Source organism: Dermacentor silvarum, chromosome 3, assembly GCF_013339745.2.
Source record: "Dermacentor silvarum isolate Dsil-2018 chromosome 3, BIME_Dsil_1.4, whole genome shotgun sequence".
Taxonomy (NCBI): Eukaryota; Metazoa; Arthropoda; class Arachnida; order Ixodida; family Ixodidae; genus Dermacentor; species Dermacentor silvarum.
This window is the reverse complement of record NC_051156.1, coordinates 48,754,148-48,770,204: the sequence shown is the minus strand read 5'-3', so window position 1 is coordinate 48,770,204 and position 16,057 is coordinate 48,754,148. Positions and strand designations below refer to the sequence as shown.

Genomic DNA, 16,057 nt, shown 5'->3' with positions numbered 1-16,057 from the left:
TACTGTAATATGCATGGATTTTCTGCGGCCGTGTATTTGTGTGGGCTTCTAAAATACACATCGAATTTCTCTGCTAATAATGCCTAGCAAGAGACATGTACTGAAAAATGTTGTCTTGGATATCTGGTTCCAGCGCTCAATGATGGTACGCTTCAATTTTTCAAATGTGCTGCCATTGGGCACCATTGTGCATAACCTTGTTGTAAGTGCATGAACACGAGGGAAAACTCACAGCAGTCGACTGATGGACAGTCCTGCTCGGCGTATCACAAACCGTGGATCATACAGAACGTGGGCCTGATGATCCGTCCAAGACCGACGCTTCGACGTCTCCGCTGCTCCGTGGCGTAAGTCCTTGGCGGTACCCTATGTGCCTCCGCACCATTTCGTGAACTCGCCGCTGCTCGCAGAGGTCCGCGCTCGCCTTACGTGCAAGAACATCGGCGAAGTTTGCGATTCCTCGAGGGAGCGAGTGGCTACATTCTTCCCCTGCATTTCCCGCTTACTTTTCTTCAACTGACTGCGTCCTCTTTCGCCTTGTCCGTAGTGTTTACGTGCATGTACGCTCCACGCGCTTGTGCACGCAGCAACGTTGCCAGTTCCCCTGGGTCGAAGATACCTAGCGTGGTCCGGTGGGACAACAGATCCCGCTCTTCAGTCCTGCATTATTGACGATAACTTTCCTTTTATTGCACTGCTGGGAATGCTCACATTATGGGAGCGCCGTTGTTGCGCCGCAGACATTTGCTTTGCTCACGAGGTTCGCTCAGGTGTATTTTCGTTCCTCACATTGGTTGCTTACCCAAGCGGTTAAATAAATGCAACAGACTATTTAACCGCGATATTTCTGATGTTATAATTGACTTCAACGCCCCATTCTGCCCGCAACATACTATTGATGCAGCACTGCTGAGAACGGTGCTGATAATATCTCGAATGTAAGCTAGGTAGCCGGACATATTCTAAGAAATTAATTAACCGAAAAGCTACGCTTTGGATCATCTACAGAAGTGTTCATGTTTGAACACCCACCAAAATTGAATGTGACATTGGTTTTTTGTGTATATGACTTGAGTCAGCGGTGCGCTGTTATGCTCTGCATACTTCAGCTTGCTTGCTTACTTTTTTTTTTCACGAGAGGCGTCTGCAAGACATTTTGCTAAATTTGAGAGCACTGCGTTTCTGTTTCCAGGAAAACGCGCAAGTGTTGCAACCATGAAGTCGATGTGAATAAACTGCTGGCAAATAGAACGCTTTATTTACAACAAAAGAACAAATGACACTGCAAGCTATCATAATACCTAATCTGTTATTAGTCGTCAAATTAGCCGTACACATGAAAAAAAGACTGATTCATTTGTTGACATCGCCTTTTAATATTTTCGTAGAAGTAAAGTGTACAATATGCTAAGAACAAAATGAAATTCGAAGTCCATTGGACAGAAGAATAATCAATTTGTTCCTCAAACGAACAATATTTATTTTATAACACAGGAAGGCTTGGTGTCGGCGGATTGGCTTGTTCACAACACGTCACGTTTTCTTACGAAATGAAGCCAGAGTACCGTAATGAAACCAAACTTCTGCTCCTACTGCGGTGTCCTAACTTTCATATGAATGCTTTGAAATTGGTGACAGGCATGTGCAACAACTTGGAATATATTTTTCGTACCGCCTATAACAGAGTAATCACTGGATTGAAATTGTTTGCCATCACAGACGTTTCAATACAGCCGCAGCCTCCTATGGCTGCAACTAGATGAGAACAGTGAACTAGTAAAGAATATTTTTCTAACAAAACAAGAGTCAAAAAGGTAGTAGTGACATTTATTCTTCGAACTCGCAATACTTCACTTATTTATTACATTAAACACGACACTTTAGATTGAATATTTCATGTACAACTTGCTCGTAAATTTCAAGCATTGCCACTGAACGCATCAGCAGTAGCCAGTTTTTCACATCCGCGGCCCAGTTGACCGCTTGATTTAAGAAGTGCTTAGTCATAAAAGTTGTAGACGAAATCGCCAGCGCTTGAAACATGTACAGTTAAGTAATTCTAATTCCATCGTCAGGCTTCAACAATGGTAGTTAAAACGTTCTCAGTATTTCTTCGCGGGCCGTCAAGCACTTACACAATTTGACAACTGCCAGAATTTCGAACATGAAATTTGAACAGACGCCTCCTCACTCGTCGGCATATCTAGACACATTTTCCCACAATAAATGAACCCTCGGCCCAAAACTAGCGAATTTCTCTCTATAATGTGCCATATGTTGAATGAGCTGATGAAACTCTTTCATATCGGAGTCACTCGGAGCCCTCCAGGAGGGTAAACGAAATGTCTGTATATACAGGAGTAACGATTGTTTTCCAAACTTTGTTGCGAGCCATCGTTTGATAAATTGTGTAATAGCTGCAACATCACTGAACAACACTAAAGCAATGTCAGTGGTAGTCAAATATTGCCTGCGTTAAACGACCTCATACGTTCTTGTGTTGGGGATGGTCATGCTAAACAGCGCCACATAAGTTCACCAAAACCTCTGCAATGTTTTATGACGTCGTAACTAGTAGGGGAAACAAATTTGCTTTAATAAGGTAAAATAATGTTTTCGCGCCAAAAAGACGGGTATGGCCACTACGTCTAAATAAATAAATTAAATTTCGCGAAGCTTTTGCCCATATTGCAGTCCCTTTGTTCAGGCAAAAAGAAAAAAAAAACTTAGGTCTGCGGAGTTTTATTGAGCCAAGATATGTACTAGGCCCTTAATGTTATGTACATGCTCTTACTGCAGTGCAAAGTGCTGTTCTTGAGAACTGCTTCCGGCTCCGTTCTCAGTGGGGAATAATAACCACACATAGGGCGCTGATAGCATGCCGACCTTATATTTCGCTGCGCAGAGTCTAGGAAAATCCCCAGGGCTTACTGCTTTCTTTTACACTGCTGTGCTTCACTAAAACAAATCATTGTCAGCACGAATGCCATTTCTTTGTTGTTGCTTGAGCGGGTAACAATTCTTCGTAAATCATTTTCAATAATTTTGTCAACAGATAACTTGCGATAACATTTATGTGAATAACAATCAAGGTTTGGGTGAAGACTGGCACATTTATTTGATTTTGTGCAGAATGAGCTCTAAAACACGAATTCACTCTCAGTAATGTTCCGTTCCTCTCCTTTCCCCATTTTATACTTCGTCATGAGAGAAATGATTTTCCGAAGCTTAAGCATTTTAGGCTATTACGTTTAGAATTGGGGAACCAAGCCACGCTTGTAGCTGTCGTATTACTTGAATCTCGAAGTATTCTCGGGCTAGATTGAAGAGAAGAATAGAAAGCAGTTCTCAATTTATACTTTCACAATCACACACCACGCGCATGATATATACTAGTGTTCATATCGCGGGGAAGTACATCTCCATAAATTCTTTATCGTTTCAGCTAGCGTCTACTACTCATTCCCCTAGACGAAGAAATAACCTCGAACAATGAAATATTCTTAGACAATGGCTCCATTTCGGCGCATGTGTCAATTTGACGTCCGCGGCTTGGGACACCGACGAAGCGCGGTGCCTTGGTGACCGCCTTCGCTCAGCGTCGCCGTTATTCAGGATTGGAGGGCTCCGAGATGATTTCGACGTTTTTCATTGTCATCTTCCATCGCCCGCCGCCGTTCCGTCAAGCAGCTCACTTGCGTCGGCCGAAGCAGGACACTGCGTTGAAGGAGCACTGTTTCCAGCCGCTCCTTTTCCTCTGGAAGTCTGGCACGGCAGCGGGCTGGTCGACCTGTTCCCGCTGCATCTGGCGGGCCATCTGCTTGGCCATCAGGTAGTTCCACAGCAGGTTCTCCAGCCCACCGCTCGCCAGAGCGCCGCCCCCCATGCCGCCCGTGCCCAGGCCAACGGCACTGCCCCGCAGGCCGCTATCGTCCGCCACCTGCGCATAGGAGAACAAACACTGCAGCGAAGATCGGCAACAAAACACTTTTACATAATCGCTGCATGTGTGCGGTTTTAAATTTGCGTACGGAATATTTGCGCGTGGTAAACGCAAGCGCTTTGAAGGACCTCAGGATGAGCCTAACATGAAAAGCTTTTAACGGAACAATGAATTGGGCTAGTTGGTGAAAGTTTATTGTTCTTTCCCTGTGTACTTTACATTAACGGGAACACAGGAACAGTGACTATGAACTAAGACACGAACTGACGCGAAAAAGCACAGAACAGTGTTCCTTTTGTCCTCGTTAGTATAAAGTTCATAGAGATAGAACAATGAATCCTTGAAGAGCTTCGGTTTAAATGAATGCGAGCACTGGCGTAAGGATCCAAGCGGACGTGGTCGCATGCGTCAAACCTTTTCTTGAGCTTAGCGCACTATAGTTCATAGCGTGCGTTAACGCTACACCGCAAACCACTCGAAATATTGTACATTAGGCTACAGCGTACGTTAGCCGCAGAAATTAGCGAGCACACGGACTACTCGCAGTGAAGACAACATCGTTTCTTCGAGCACGAAAGCCCGTTACGTTCGGTCACTTATGCTAGTGTAAAACTGCCGAATAATGAAGCTGCGACGTAATATTATGCCACTGTCGCTGCCGGCGAGACAGTATAGGCACGCTACGGCTGTGATAAGTAGCGGATGTTCGTGTTTCACGAGGTTGTCGCGTAACATGAATCCCATAACCCCTAGCACATCTGTGATGAATACTAAAGTTTCGTTTCCGGACTAGAGTGGTCGAGGTGGGGGAAGTGTGGCGGTCGTGTCGGTGTGAGACAGCTCCGTATCCGGCTTCGACCGGTCACAACGGCTGCGGATAGATTGCCAACTCTCGAGTGGATGAAGTCGAGACAGCGGGGGAAGGGGGCTGGCGTCTATTGGCCTTGTCAGTGCCAGGAGCGGCCAGTCCGTAGGTGCAACAATGTAGCACAAATTTGTTTAGTCATATCATGCCGCAATGTGCAACAAGAGAGGTACAGTAGTTGCCCGGATAACATGGCTACCTATACACGTAGAGAAACCGTGGACCGTTAGTGCATACAACAGAGCTTGAACCACGACAAAAACGAAACGGCATTTGTAGTTTAATGATCACGACTATGAAAGAGAAGACAAAAGAGATGAATGTGCAAACGCGCTGTCGGGCCTTACGAAAAGAAAGTCTGCATGACTTATTGATGGATATTCCAGAAAGCTGGAAGAACGCCAACATTATACTCATCCATAATAAGGGGGACGTTAAAGAGTTACAGAATTACAGACCCGTTCGCTTGCTCTCAGTATTGCATAAAATATTCGCCAAGGTAATATCAAATAGAACCAGAGCAACACTTGACTTCAGCCAACCAAGAGAACAGGCTGGCTTCAGGAAGGGATATTACGATGGATCATATCCATGTCATCAACCAGGTAAAAGAGAAATTTGCGGAGTACAATCAACCTCTCTGTATGGCGTTCATAGATTATGATAAAGCATTTGATTCAGTAGAGATACCAGCAGTCATAGAGGCATTACGTCACCAAGGAGTACAGGATGTATACATGAATATATTGGCAAATATCTACAAGGAATGCACAGCAACCTTGGTTCTCCATAAGAAAAGTAGAAAGTTACTTATCAAAAAAGGGGTCAGGCAAGGAGACACAATCTCCCCAATGCTATTCACTGCATGCTTAGAAGAAGTATTCAAGCTCTTAGACTGGGAAGGCTTAGGAGTGAGGATCAACGGCGAATATCTGAGCAACCTTCTGTTTGCATATGACATTGTCCTATTCAGAAAGAATGGGGACGGATTACGGCAAATGATTGAGGACCTTAACCGAGAAAGTGTATGAGTGGGATTGAAGATTATTATCCAGAAGACAAAGATAATGTCTAATAGCCTAGCAAGGGAACAAGAATTCAGCATCGCCAGTCAGCCTCTAGAGTCGGTAAAGGAGTACGTTTATGTAGGTCAATTGCTCACAGGGCACCCTGAATATGAGAAAGAAATTTATAGAAAAATGAAATTGGGCTGGACTGCATACGACAGGCATTACCAAACCCTGACTGGGAGGTTACGACTGTCGTTGAAAAGAAAAGTGTACAATCATTCCACTCTGCCGGTGCTAACATATGGGGAAGAAACTTGGAGGTTAAAAAGGAAGCTCGAGAACAAGTTAAGGACCGCACAATGAGCGATGGAACGAAAAATGTTAAGCCTAACGTTAAGAGACAGGAAGAGAGCGGTGTGGATCAGATAACAAACGGGGGTAGCCGATATTTTAGTTGACATTAAGCGGGAAAAAAGGAGCTGGGCAAGCCATGTAATGAGTAGGATGGATAACCGGTGAACCATTAGAGTTACAAAATGGATACAAAGAGAAGAGAAGCGCAGTCGAGGACGGCAGAAAACTAGGTGGAGTGATGAAGTTAGGAAATTCGCAGGGGCAAGTTGGAATCAGCTAGCGCAAGACAGGGGTAATCGCAGGGAGAGGCCATCGTCCTCCAGTGGACATAAATTAGGCGGATGATGATGACGATTCAGTCGAACAAAAGCAATAGCCGGACATTTGGTCGTCCCGACGGGATCAAATCGGGACTCGGGGTTTTATTCAAACGTGGCGACTATCCCGCCGGATTTGAGACGGTTGGTAACTATAGTTAAGGATCCTGTGAACGTGACGGTGTCTCCGCGTGGGCGTTAACTGGCTACCGGGCCGACACTGCAATCCGCCACTAAGCTGTCCTGTGTTCAAGGAGCGGGCTGGAATCGGGAAGACCCTTCTGTTCCCTGCGTGCCACGAAAAAACGCAGTTGAACGCCATAACACCGGATACTTCGGTCATAGCAACACTGTGTGCTTCAGTCGCTGTCCGTACCTACAGGCAGCACTTATATATATTCGTGAACTAGCGCATAAACTCTATAAGTGTTGATTTTTATGTCATCCGAGTCACATATATAACCCGTAAAGTCGCATTGTAGTGGGGATGAAGCAACGCACGCAGCAGTAGGACACTGTCTTGGATAGAGGTGCAAGCGCAAATCGCGAGCTGTTGACGCCGCTGAGACTGTCTTTGTTCCCATCGTGCAATCCTTCGGCCTGACGTCCAACGTTAATAAACCCTCTTCCAAGTGGTGGAGGTGCGGGGTCTGCAGACCCGGAACTCCGAAGTTGGAGTTCCAGGTTTAGTGGAACTCTTAAGTGGAACCGATGAATATGATGTAGAAGATTGGCTGGTGAAATTCGAAAAGGCGAGCGGCCATAATCAGTGGGACGACCCGTCGAAACTAGAATGTCTCGTTCTATCTCAAGACGTCGCAAGCCTGTGCTGCCACAACCATGAGTCCGACTTCGCTACATGGAGTGAGTTCAAGAAACGCTTCGTAGACGGTGTTTGCCCGCTCCGCCGTGCGCAAGCTCCGCACCGAACAGTGCCTGCGTGGACGTGCGAAGCAACAAGGCGAAAATTTTACCAGCTACATAGAATACGTCATAGACTTGTGTAAGTCCTTTAATCCACCCATGCACGAGCAAGAGAAGATTAATCACATCTTTAAAGTCATGGACGACGATGCCTTTCAAATGCTGCTAGCAAAGGACCCACGCACCGTAGCTGAGCTTACGACCTTGTGCCAGAGCTTTGACGAGTTCCGTAAGCAACGCGGCTTAGTTCGGCGGAGCGCAAACAGATGATTCCCTCGCCGCCTTAACCATCGATGGTGATCACGAGACGCCACTGTCACACATCAAAGAATATGTGCTTCTTCTTAGGAAGTGGCACGGCAGCTCTGGTGTTTATCGTATTTACCGACCCCAGAAGGGCCTAATCGCAATCTCGCGCCGTCTCTCCGACAAGTTATTCAGGAGCAAGTCTCTGAGGTGCTGCCGTCCGCCGCTTAGCCGTCACCTGTTGCCACACTACTCACTTATGTGGCTGCCGCTGCAAAGCCTCCACGTGGACCGCCATCATTGGCCCCTCAAGCTCTCCGACAACCACCCGCTCCATTCCCTGGTGCACAGCAGCACATCATGAATCCATGGCACACTGCTTACAACCGACCGATATGTTACGCTTGTGGAATACCCGGTCACGTTGCACGCTTCTGTCGTAGGCGCTTCGCGGCTACGACAGAAACGTGAAAAGTCACATGAAGTGAGAAGTTTATTTGACTTCCCTCAAGCATAATTTGGTCGAACGAACACAGTTCACAAAATTGACAACGGAACCAACACCCCTTTGCGCTGGCGCCCCTACCGTGTATCACCAGCGGAGCGTCGTATAATTACGGAGCAAGTTAATGACATGCTTCAGCGTGGAGTCATCAAGCCTTCTTGTAGTCCTTGGTCATCCCCCGTTGTGCCGGTCAAGGAAAAGACGGTTCCATTAGGTTTTGTATGCACTACCGGCGTATCAACAAAATTACTAGAAAAGATGTGTACCCTTTTCCCCGCATAGACGACGCCCTCCATGGTATATAAGGCGCCGAATTCTTCTCTTCGCTCGACTTCCGTTCGGGTTATTGGCATATCGCGATGGCCGAGTGCGACCATCGAAACACCGCGTTCGTCACACCAGATGGCCTGTACGAAGTCACAGTCATGCCATTTGGACTTTGCAATGCACCTGCAACATTCGGGCGAATGATGGACAGCATTTTACGCGGTCCAAAATGGCAGATCTGTCTATGCTATCTAGATGGCGTCGTCGTGTTCTCCCCCGATTTCGCTACACATCTCGCCCGCTTGCGAACGATTCTCCAGTGCCTTACCAACGCAAGCGTTCAGCTCAACCTGAAGAAGTGTCACTTCGGGGCTCACCAGCTCACCATACTGGGTCATGTAGTCTGAAAACACGGCATTCTTCCTGATCCTGACGAACTTCGCGCCGTTGTGGAGTTTCCTAAGCCGACTATCGTAAAATAACTGCGCAGCTTTGTGGGCTTCTGCTAGTATTTTCGTCGCTTTGTCCGGAACTTTGCCTCCATCATGGCACCGCTTACGAAGCTACTTTCTCGCCTTGGTGACCTATCAAATTGGACCCAAGCCTGCGACGACGCCTTTACTAGATTACGGCATCTGTTTACCTCACCACCCATTCTGTGCCATTACGAAACGACTGCGACAACCGAAGTACACACAGACGCCAGCGGCGTCGGTATTGGTACAGTGCTCGCGCAACGCAAACCAGGCTTTTCCACGTATGTTGTAGCTTATGCTAGCCGTGCCCTCTCCAAGGCGGAATCCAACTACTCGGTAACTGAAAAAGAATTTCTCGCGATTGTGTGGGCAATAAGCAAGTTTCGGCCCTACTTATACGGCCACACTTTCGACGTGGTGACTGACCATCACGCTCTGTGTTGGTTGGCTTCCCTGAAGGATCTTTCTGGTCGTCTTGGACGTTGGGCTCGTCGCCTGCAAGAATTTGACATTCGCATGGTGTACCGATCGGGGCGAAAGCACTCTGACGCGGATGCGCTTTCTAGATCTCCCATGAAATCGACTGAAGAGCCGCATTCAACTGGTACTTTTCCATTGGCTGCTCTTACCGCCACAGACATGCCATGAGAACAGCGAAAAGACCCCTGGATCGCCTCTCTCCTGAATGTTCTTTCCGCTCCCCCAACTTCTGCACACCCACGTGAACTTTGCCGCCAAGTCATGCATTTCGCTACACGGGAAGAACTATGATATCGTCGCAACTATCGACCGGATGGCCGAAAATGGCTGTTCGTCATCCCTAGCCACATGCGGTCCGATGTGTGCGCATACTTTCATGCTGACCCCCAACATGATCACGCTGGGTCGCTGAAATTGTATGAGCGGCACCGCCAACGTTGTTACTGGCGTGGAGTATACACATATGTCCCCAAATACACCCGGTCTTACCAATCGTGTCAACGACGGAAGAGATTTCCCCATTCGCCTGGACACCTGAAGCCTTCACCGTGTCCTGCACGCCCCTTCTACCGTGTCGGAATCGATCTTTATTGGCCACTTCCGTGCTCTGTCGCTGGTAAAAGTCATCGTCGCAGTGGACCACCTAACGAGGTATGCGGAAACAGCCGCGCTTCCTTGGGCTCGTGATGTTGCGAAGTTCATCTTACGTCATTGCGTCCTCGGCCATGGCGCACCACGCGAACTTCCGAGCGACAGAGGGCGTGTGTTTTTATCCGATGTACTTCAGGAGCTCCTTCGTTCATGCCGTACAGTTCACCGCACATCTACAGCCCACCACCCGCAGACCAACGGACAACACAGCGCTTCAACTGAACGCTAGGAGACATGTTGTCCATGTACATTGCTTCTGACCACTCTAAATGGTATGTCGTTCTTGCGTTCGTCACTTACGCGTATAATACCGCAACACAGTCGACCACCGGCTTTCCCCCATTCTTTCCTTTATATGGCTGTGAACCATGCACCACACTCGACACCATTTTGCCGTATTGTCCGGACGTCTCCGAATTCAGCGCAGTTTCTGAAATGGCTCAATATGCTGAAGAGTGTCGTCAGCTGGCCCGCTCATTTACTTCGGCCAACCAAGCCCTCCAGAAAGATCGCCATGGCCGCAATCTGACTGAACAAGCTTTCGCCGTCGGCTCCCTCGTATGGCTCCGCATACCGTTTCATTCCCCTGGCCTGACTCGCAAGTTGGCCCCCAAGTACCAAGGCCCTTATTGCCTCATCGAGGGCCTCTCTTCCGTCACCTATGTTATTCAGCCAGTGAACACAACCTCCGTCAAGCGTCGACTTGGCCACCAGGTTGTCCACGTGAGCCGCCTCAAGCCGTATCATGACCCCTTATTCTCACGTCTGCTTGAGTCGCCAGGATGGCTTCCCTTGGCCGCCGGGGTACTGTAGTGGGGATGAAGCAACCCACGCATCATTGGGACACTGTCTTGCATAGAGGTGCGAGCGCAGATCGCGAGCTGTTGACGCCGGCTGAGGCTGTCTTTGTTCCCGTCGTACAATCTTTCCGCCTGACGCCCAACGTTAATAAACCCCCTTCCAACATCACTGTCTCTCGTGCAGCCGTCCCCGTTCATTGTCTTCGAGCTGTCTGATTTCTTCGTGCGCTCGAACTCTTCAGCTCATAAACAGTCGCAGATTTCATAGTCTCTATGCAAGCACAGCACTCCATTGCTTTGACATTGAATGCACAGTTTCTCCATTAGGCTGTGAGAGCAAATGTGTGGTTGATTAGCCACAGTGGCTTCACCGCCGCGCAAATTCAGACATCCGATAAATTCAGAATTGATTCACTGGAAGTGTCGCCACAAGCTGCGTGAGGCACCTTCAAAAAGAAAATGGCAGCTGCTAACTTTTGGCTCTATATGTCGCCAAAAATTGCCTGAAAGAACGATTGGAGTGAGCGCTACGCAGTTTAGATGGGTTCTTGAGGAAATCAAGTTCGAGGTAACGAGAAGGTTTTGACGGCTATCTAGCGCCTGAAAGCAGATGAATGACTGGGGACAATAACACATGAGCAAGCTCTAATTCCAGCTGCTTTATTTCTTGAGCGAACAAAAATGAAATCGTTGCACTTGTTTATTGCACTAGTGTAAGTCCGGCTCCATAAATGAACATGAAAGAAGGAAAACCTGCGAAACTCTCCAGAGGTCACTGTCGATGGGACAAGCTAGAACACAAAAAAGCATGAGACACTGATAGCTATTGCGCAATTCACGTTTCTAGAAGTTACAATATTTATGGTAATCGCGATTTGGAAGTTCATGGCAAAATAAGTAGTGTCATGTCATAAGTAGCGAGTATACCAACATAAACATTTGAAAAAAGAAAAAAAATGTGTTTTGTTCGTCGTGTGAAATTGTCAGATTTGTGCAGGGCGGGAGTTTTGTCGAAGATTGCTTCGGGGGGGGGGGGGGGAAGGGGGTATTAAAGCGTATTTTGTTCGTGAAGTAGTAAGACTTCCGAGATGTCGCTGCGTTCCGATAAATTAACGCATTGCAGCTCGGACAGGAAACCGAACTAGGAGGAGGGAGCGAATGGAACTGGCGGGAAGCCGCCACGCCCATAGAGCCAAACCTGTACAAAAGTGGGCGATTGTGTGCTTTGGTGTCCGGCAATTAGGCTTTCCCTAATGGTTTCTAAATATTCATGACACCTAATTAGCTCTTTACTGTACTAAACATGTGCTCTGATGTCATATCTACCATCAACTATAAGTAGAACCATCGATACCTACCTCGTTTTAATTTTATATGATTTATTGTTAATTTCGTCCCACCTCTGTGCCAAACAGGAAGTCGGTCCCTAATCAGAAATTGCTGCGCAAGAAACAAAGAGTGTAACTCGGTGCTCGTGCCACTAATAAAAGGATGAATAAGAAAGTGTGAGTATGTGGTTTCAAACTATTTGTATGACTCCGTTCCCCCCCCCCCCTGTTTCAGTTAATCTAAAACCAAAGTAGATGCGAAATAAGTGAAGGTTGACGTGCATGGTAAATGTATTTATATGTAATTAATCGGGTCATTAAAGATAATGCAATGCTGCATGATTGCGTTATATTTTTGAATTACTTGAATTATTTTCCTAATTACAGGGGGAGAGCTTACATTTTTTTCTGGTCCCTCCACTTGATTTATTCATGTCGAGCTTTTGCATTCGCGTTTTCTTACGGACATTTATGTCGACGTTGCATTCTTTTGTGTCGTCTTTGGCTGACACGTCATTTTTATTTTTTTATATTTTTTTATTTTTTGCCAGGAGGCCAGGTAGGTCGATTCCAGATAGTGCAGTCTATGGTGCATTGTCCTTAGTTTTCGACTTCACTGGCAGTGTCTGGCACTAATTACGCCCATAGCGTTAATTTTTCCTGCTTTGCGACTGATCCTCACTCCTTGACATGTTGACATGGACATTTTGATACCTTTTCCGACTCGCGGCGACGCTCTGGAGTCGCGAAGTGGCCGCTTTTTGACCTAGAAATTACACTGATACCCACCTCTCAAGTACGCCAAACCTGTAAGAAGTTGCCAAAGAAGGCCTTGTTTCCAAAACTAAAAAAGCTGTAGTCTTGACCCACGCTCTTTATTCTTTATTCATACATTTCCCCGCTCAGCAATAAGACGTTACAGAAGGGGGGACAAGCTTACAAAAAATACATCTTAATTCTCACTGCTCACTTGCTCAGACGTCAGTCGATTCCACTAAGCGATAGTTTTTTTTAAAAAAAAGGAGTTTGCATACTAGTTCATCCTGACCTGATATTTCCTAATTTTGTATTTGTGGTCAGTGCGTCCAGATATCTAATTTGGCTGCTTTAAGTAACTTTCGCTGTCAATTCCTGTTCTGTTAACAAATATTTGGTACAAGAGTTTTAACCGCAATTTTTTTCGGCGGGACGAAAGTGCTTCCCAATTCAACTTTTTTTCATTCCAGTGCAACCATAGTTCCTACCGTACCTACCCAAGACGAACCTGGCGGCTCTGTTCTGAATTTATTTTTCTAATTTATTGATCAAACATGCGTGAAACGGGTCCCAAAGAGTAAAAGCATATTGCAAGATAAGTGTTATACATGTTAGGTATGCCGCTGCTTCTAGGGTTGGAATTTGCACATTTTATATTTCTTAGAATATAATTCAGTGCTACTGTAGATTTGACAACCACATAGTCAACATGTGCATTCTCTACATAATCCACATATGCATTCTATAGAGGCTCCTAGAGTAAGAGTCTTCATTGCGTCTCTGCATCTCCTGTTCTGCTGTCAGTAACACTAGCGGTGAGTTCTTTGGTTCTAGCCTTTGTAATCTGATTTTGCGTCATAGGGCGCCGACGAAATTGAAACGTGCCACTGGCAGATTTATATGAATCGCTTTGAAAAGCATGGTTACAAGCTTCGCATCAATTTGACAAAGGGCATTTTAGAGCAAGTTAGCGATAAAGGAAAAGAAAAGTGGAGAGGGGCAATGCATAGGGCGAGAGAAGCGTGCCTTTGCAAGTGCCCTTACGTATCGAGGAAGAAACTATGAAGCAATAACTGAAACGTGGGGACCTAGTAAAACTAAGAAATTTAAAGGGGAGGCAGGAGGACTGTTGAATTAAGAACGTGCAGAAATCAAACGCTCATAAGAGAGCGAAAATGCATGTGTTACTGCACTCATCACTGACGACATTAAATATTTATTTCTGCCTTCCGAGTGTCGAACGTGAAAGCCACCCACGCAGCGTCTGAACAGTGGGCTTTCCCAATGCTTAGATATCTTCACATGCAACGGTTTCAATGTGCGTGTCGGTTCAGTCTAACTATAACATCTTTATTGCTGCAGAACTTCCTTTAAAAAAAGTAGACGCTAAATTTTTCTGCCACATGTTTATGACCTACTGGAACTATGACCATCATCCGCCTGTGCACAATTGTTGTGAAATTCTGAGCAGAAACACATACGCGGTTTGCTCTATAAGCCATCATTCCTAAATTAATTCTCGCAGTCATAGGTTACAAGTGAATCGTCTCAGACAAGAACTTAATATCTCAGGTTCTATCATGCCAGTGATCGTGAGTTAGTACTTGTGGCTAGTCAACGGGAACCACCAGGAATCGTTGCGTGTTAAACGGCGACAGAGATGAGAGCTTGTTATTTTGTTTTGCAGATTCTGCGTATGACGGCAGTCGCGTAGCGCGCAGCAAGCTTCCGGTATAGTAGCGGCAACTCATGGAAAGTAAACGCCGCACTGTGTAAATGTTATGAGAAGGTCACAAGAATATATGGCCGGGGCTAGTTGCTTTGTGAATTTAAAGATCAGTAACCTACAACATGACAAAGTGAGACCCAAACACAGCGCTGTATATACAACGTGGGTGCTTCACTTTGACTCGCTATAGTTCGTGGCATGCTTTTCATTCTTAGAAGGGGCGGCTTGTGGAGGCGCAATTATCGATAACAAGAATAATATGATTTTAGGGGCTGCGGATGGGACAAACAATGGCGTTGACTTCACAGTACCACTAACGCCCGAACCATCAGGGTACGGGTCGTCCGACCATTGGGCTCCTTCGTCAGTGCAGCATAACAATGCTTTGGTAGACAGCGATTCAGATGATCGCGTACATCGCCTAAACCGCGGCGTCTCATTACCTCCTTTGATGCTTAGGCTGCAGCCAGGTGTTCACGTCTGACCTAGGGCGAGCATGAACTGAGCGAGATCACAGCTTGGTGAGGACGCTTGCTTCATGCTGACTCGGTGGTGCAACGTATAAAGACACGCCACTCTTGGCCGTGTGATAAGGTAGAGACACTTCGCCCGTCGGTATTTCATTTTATGGATGGAAATTGGCCGGAATTTATGGCGTTGCGAAACTTAGCTGCATGAGGTATTTTCGTTTTATCAGCGGAGCTGTTTATGCTTTTCGTTTCACGTACCGTCCGCAAAAACTCGCCTAGCGAAGACGTCACCACGCGTTGCCTAGCAACCACCTCGCGGAGCGGCCTGTGCTTCGGCTCCTCTGCTCTGCGTGGGGTGCACATGTTGCCTTGACGTGGGACGTTAAGGAGAGGGAAGGAGAGCAAGCGCGCGGCGCTCGCTAGGCTCGGGAGAGAGAAAGAGAAAATGAGAGCGATAGAGAGAGAGACAAAGAAATTGTAGCAGCACCAACAAGGCAACGCCCAGAGTGGCTGCCAACGCCGTCCGTGTTCCCTGTGTTCACGCCGAACGCGCGTGGTGTACGTGACTGCAGCCGCGCCTCTGGCGGCTGCTCGGCAGGTTTCGACCAGCCACGCCCCGGCAAGTGTGGAGGCGCAGCTTGGCCCTGACGTCACCGGGGCGATAAAGCTCGGAGCCCCCGCAACGGCGGCTGTACTGTTATTCACTGTGTGGCTAATACATCTAGCCTTTACATGGAACGACCAAAGAAGATACGAACACCATAAAAAGAAGTCGTTCATCTTGAAGCGCGTCGCGCGGCCAAGCGAGATTCTGCGCGTCGGCGGCGAGCCGATTCGGAATACCGTGTCTAGCAGCACTTAGCATAGCCTAGGAAAACTTAGCCAAGTCTAGTAAAACCTGTAAGAAGCTATGTCGATCAAAAGGTACGCTGTTTA

At 47.0% G+C, this 16,057-nt stretch overlaps 1 protein-coding gene across 4 annotated transcripts in view; it reads right to left on the bottom strand.

Moving 5' to 3' along the window:
• Positions 1–1,239: 1,239 nt before the first annotated feature.
• The window catches only part of LOC119445417 (uncharacterized), a 199,906-nt gene continuing 185,088 nt past the window's right edge, over positions 1,240–16,057 (bottom strand). For all 4 annotated transcript variants that reach the window (XM_037709707.2, XM_049663279.1, XM_037709709.2 and 1 more), the window contains exon 3: positions 1,240–3,940. In XM_037709707.2, the coding sequence (XP_037565635.1) occupies positions 3,692–3,940 (249 nt within the window). In that variant the 3' untranslated portion in view covers positions 1,240–3,691. The remainder of the gene's footprint in view (positions 3,941–16,057) is intronic.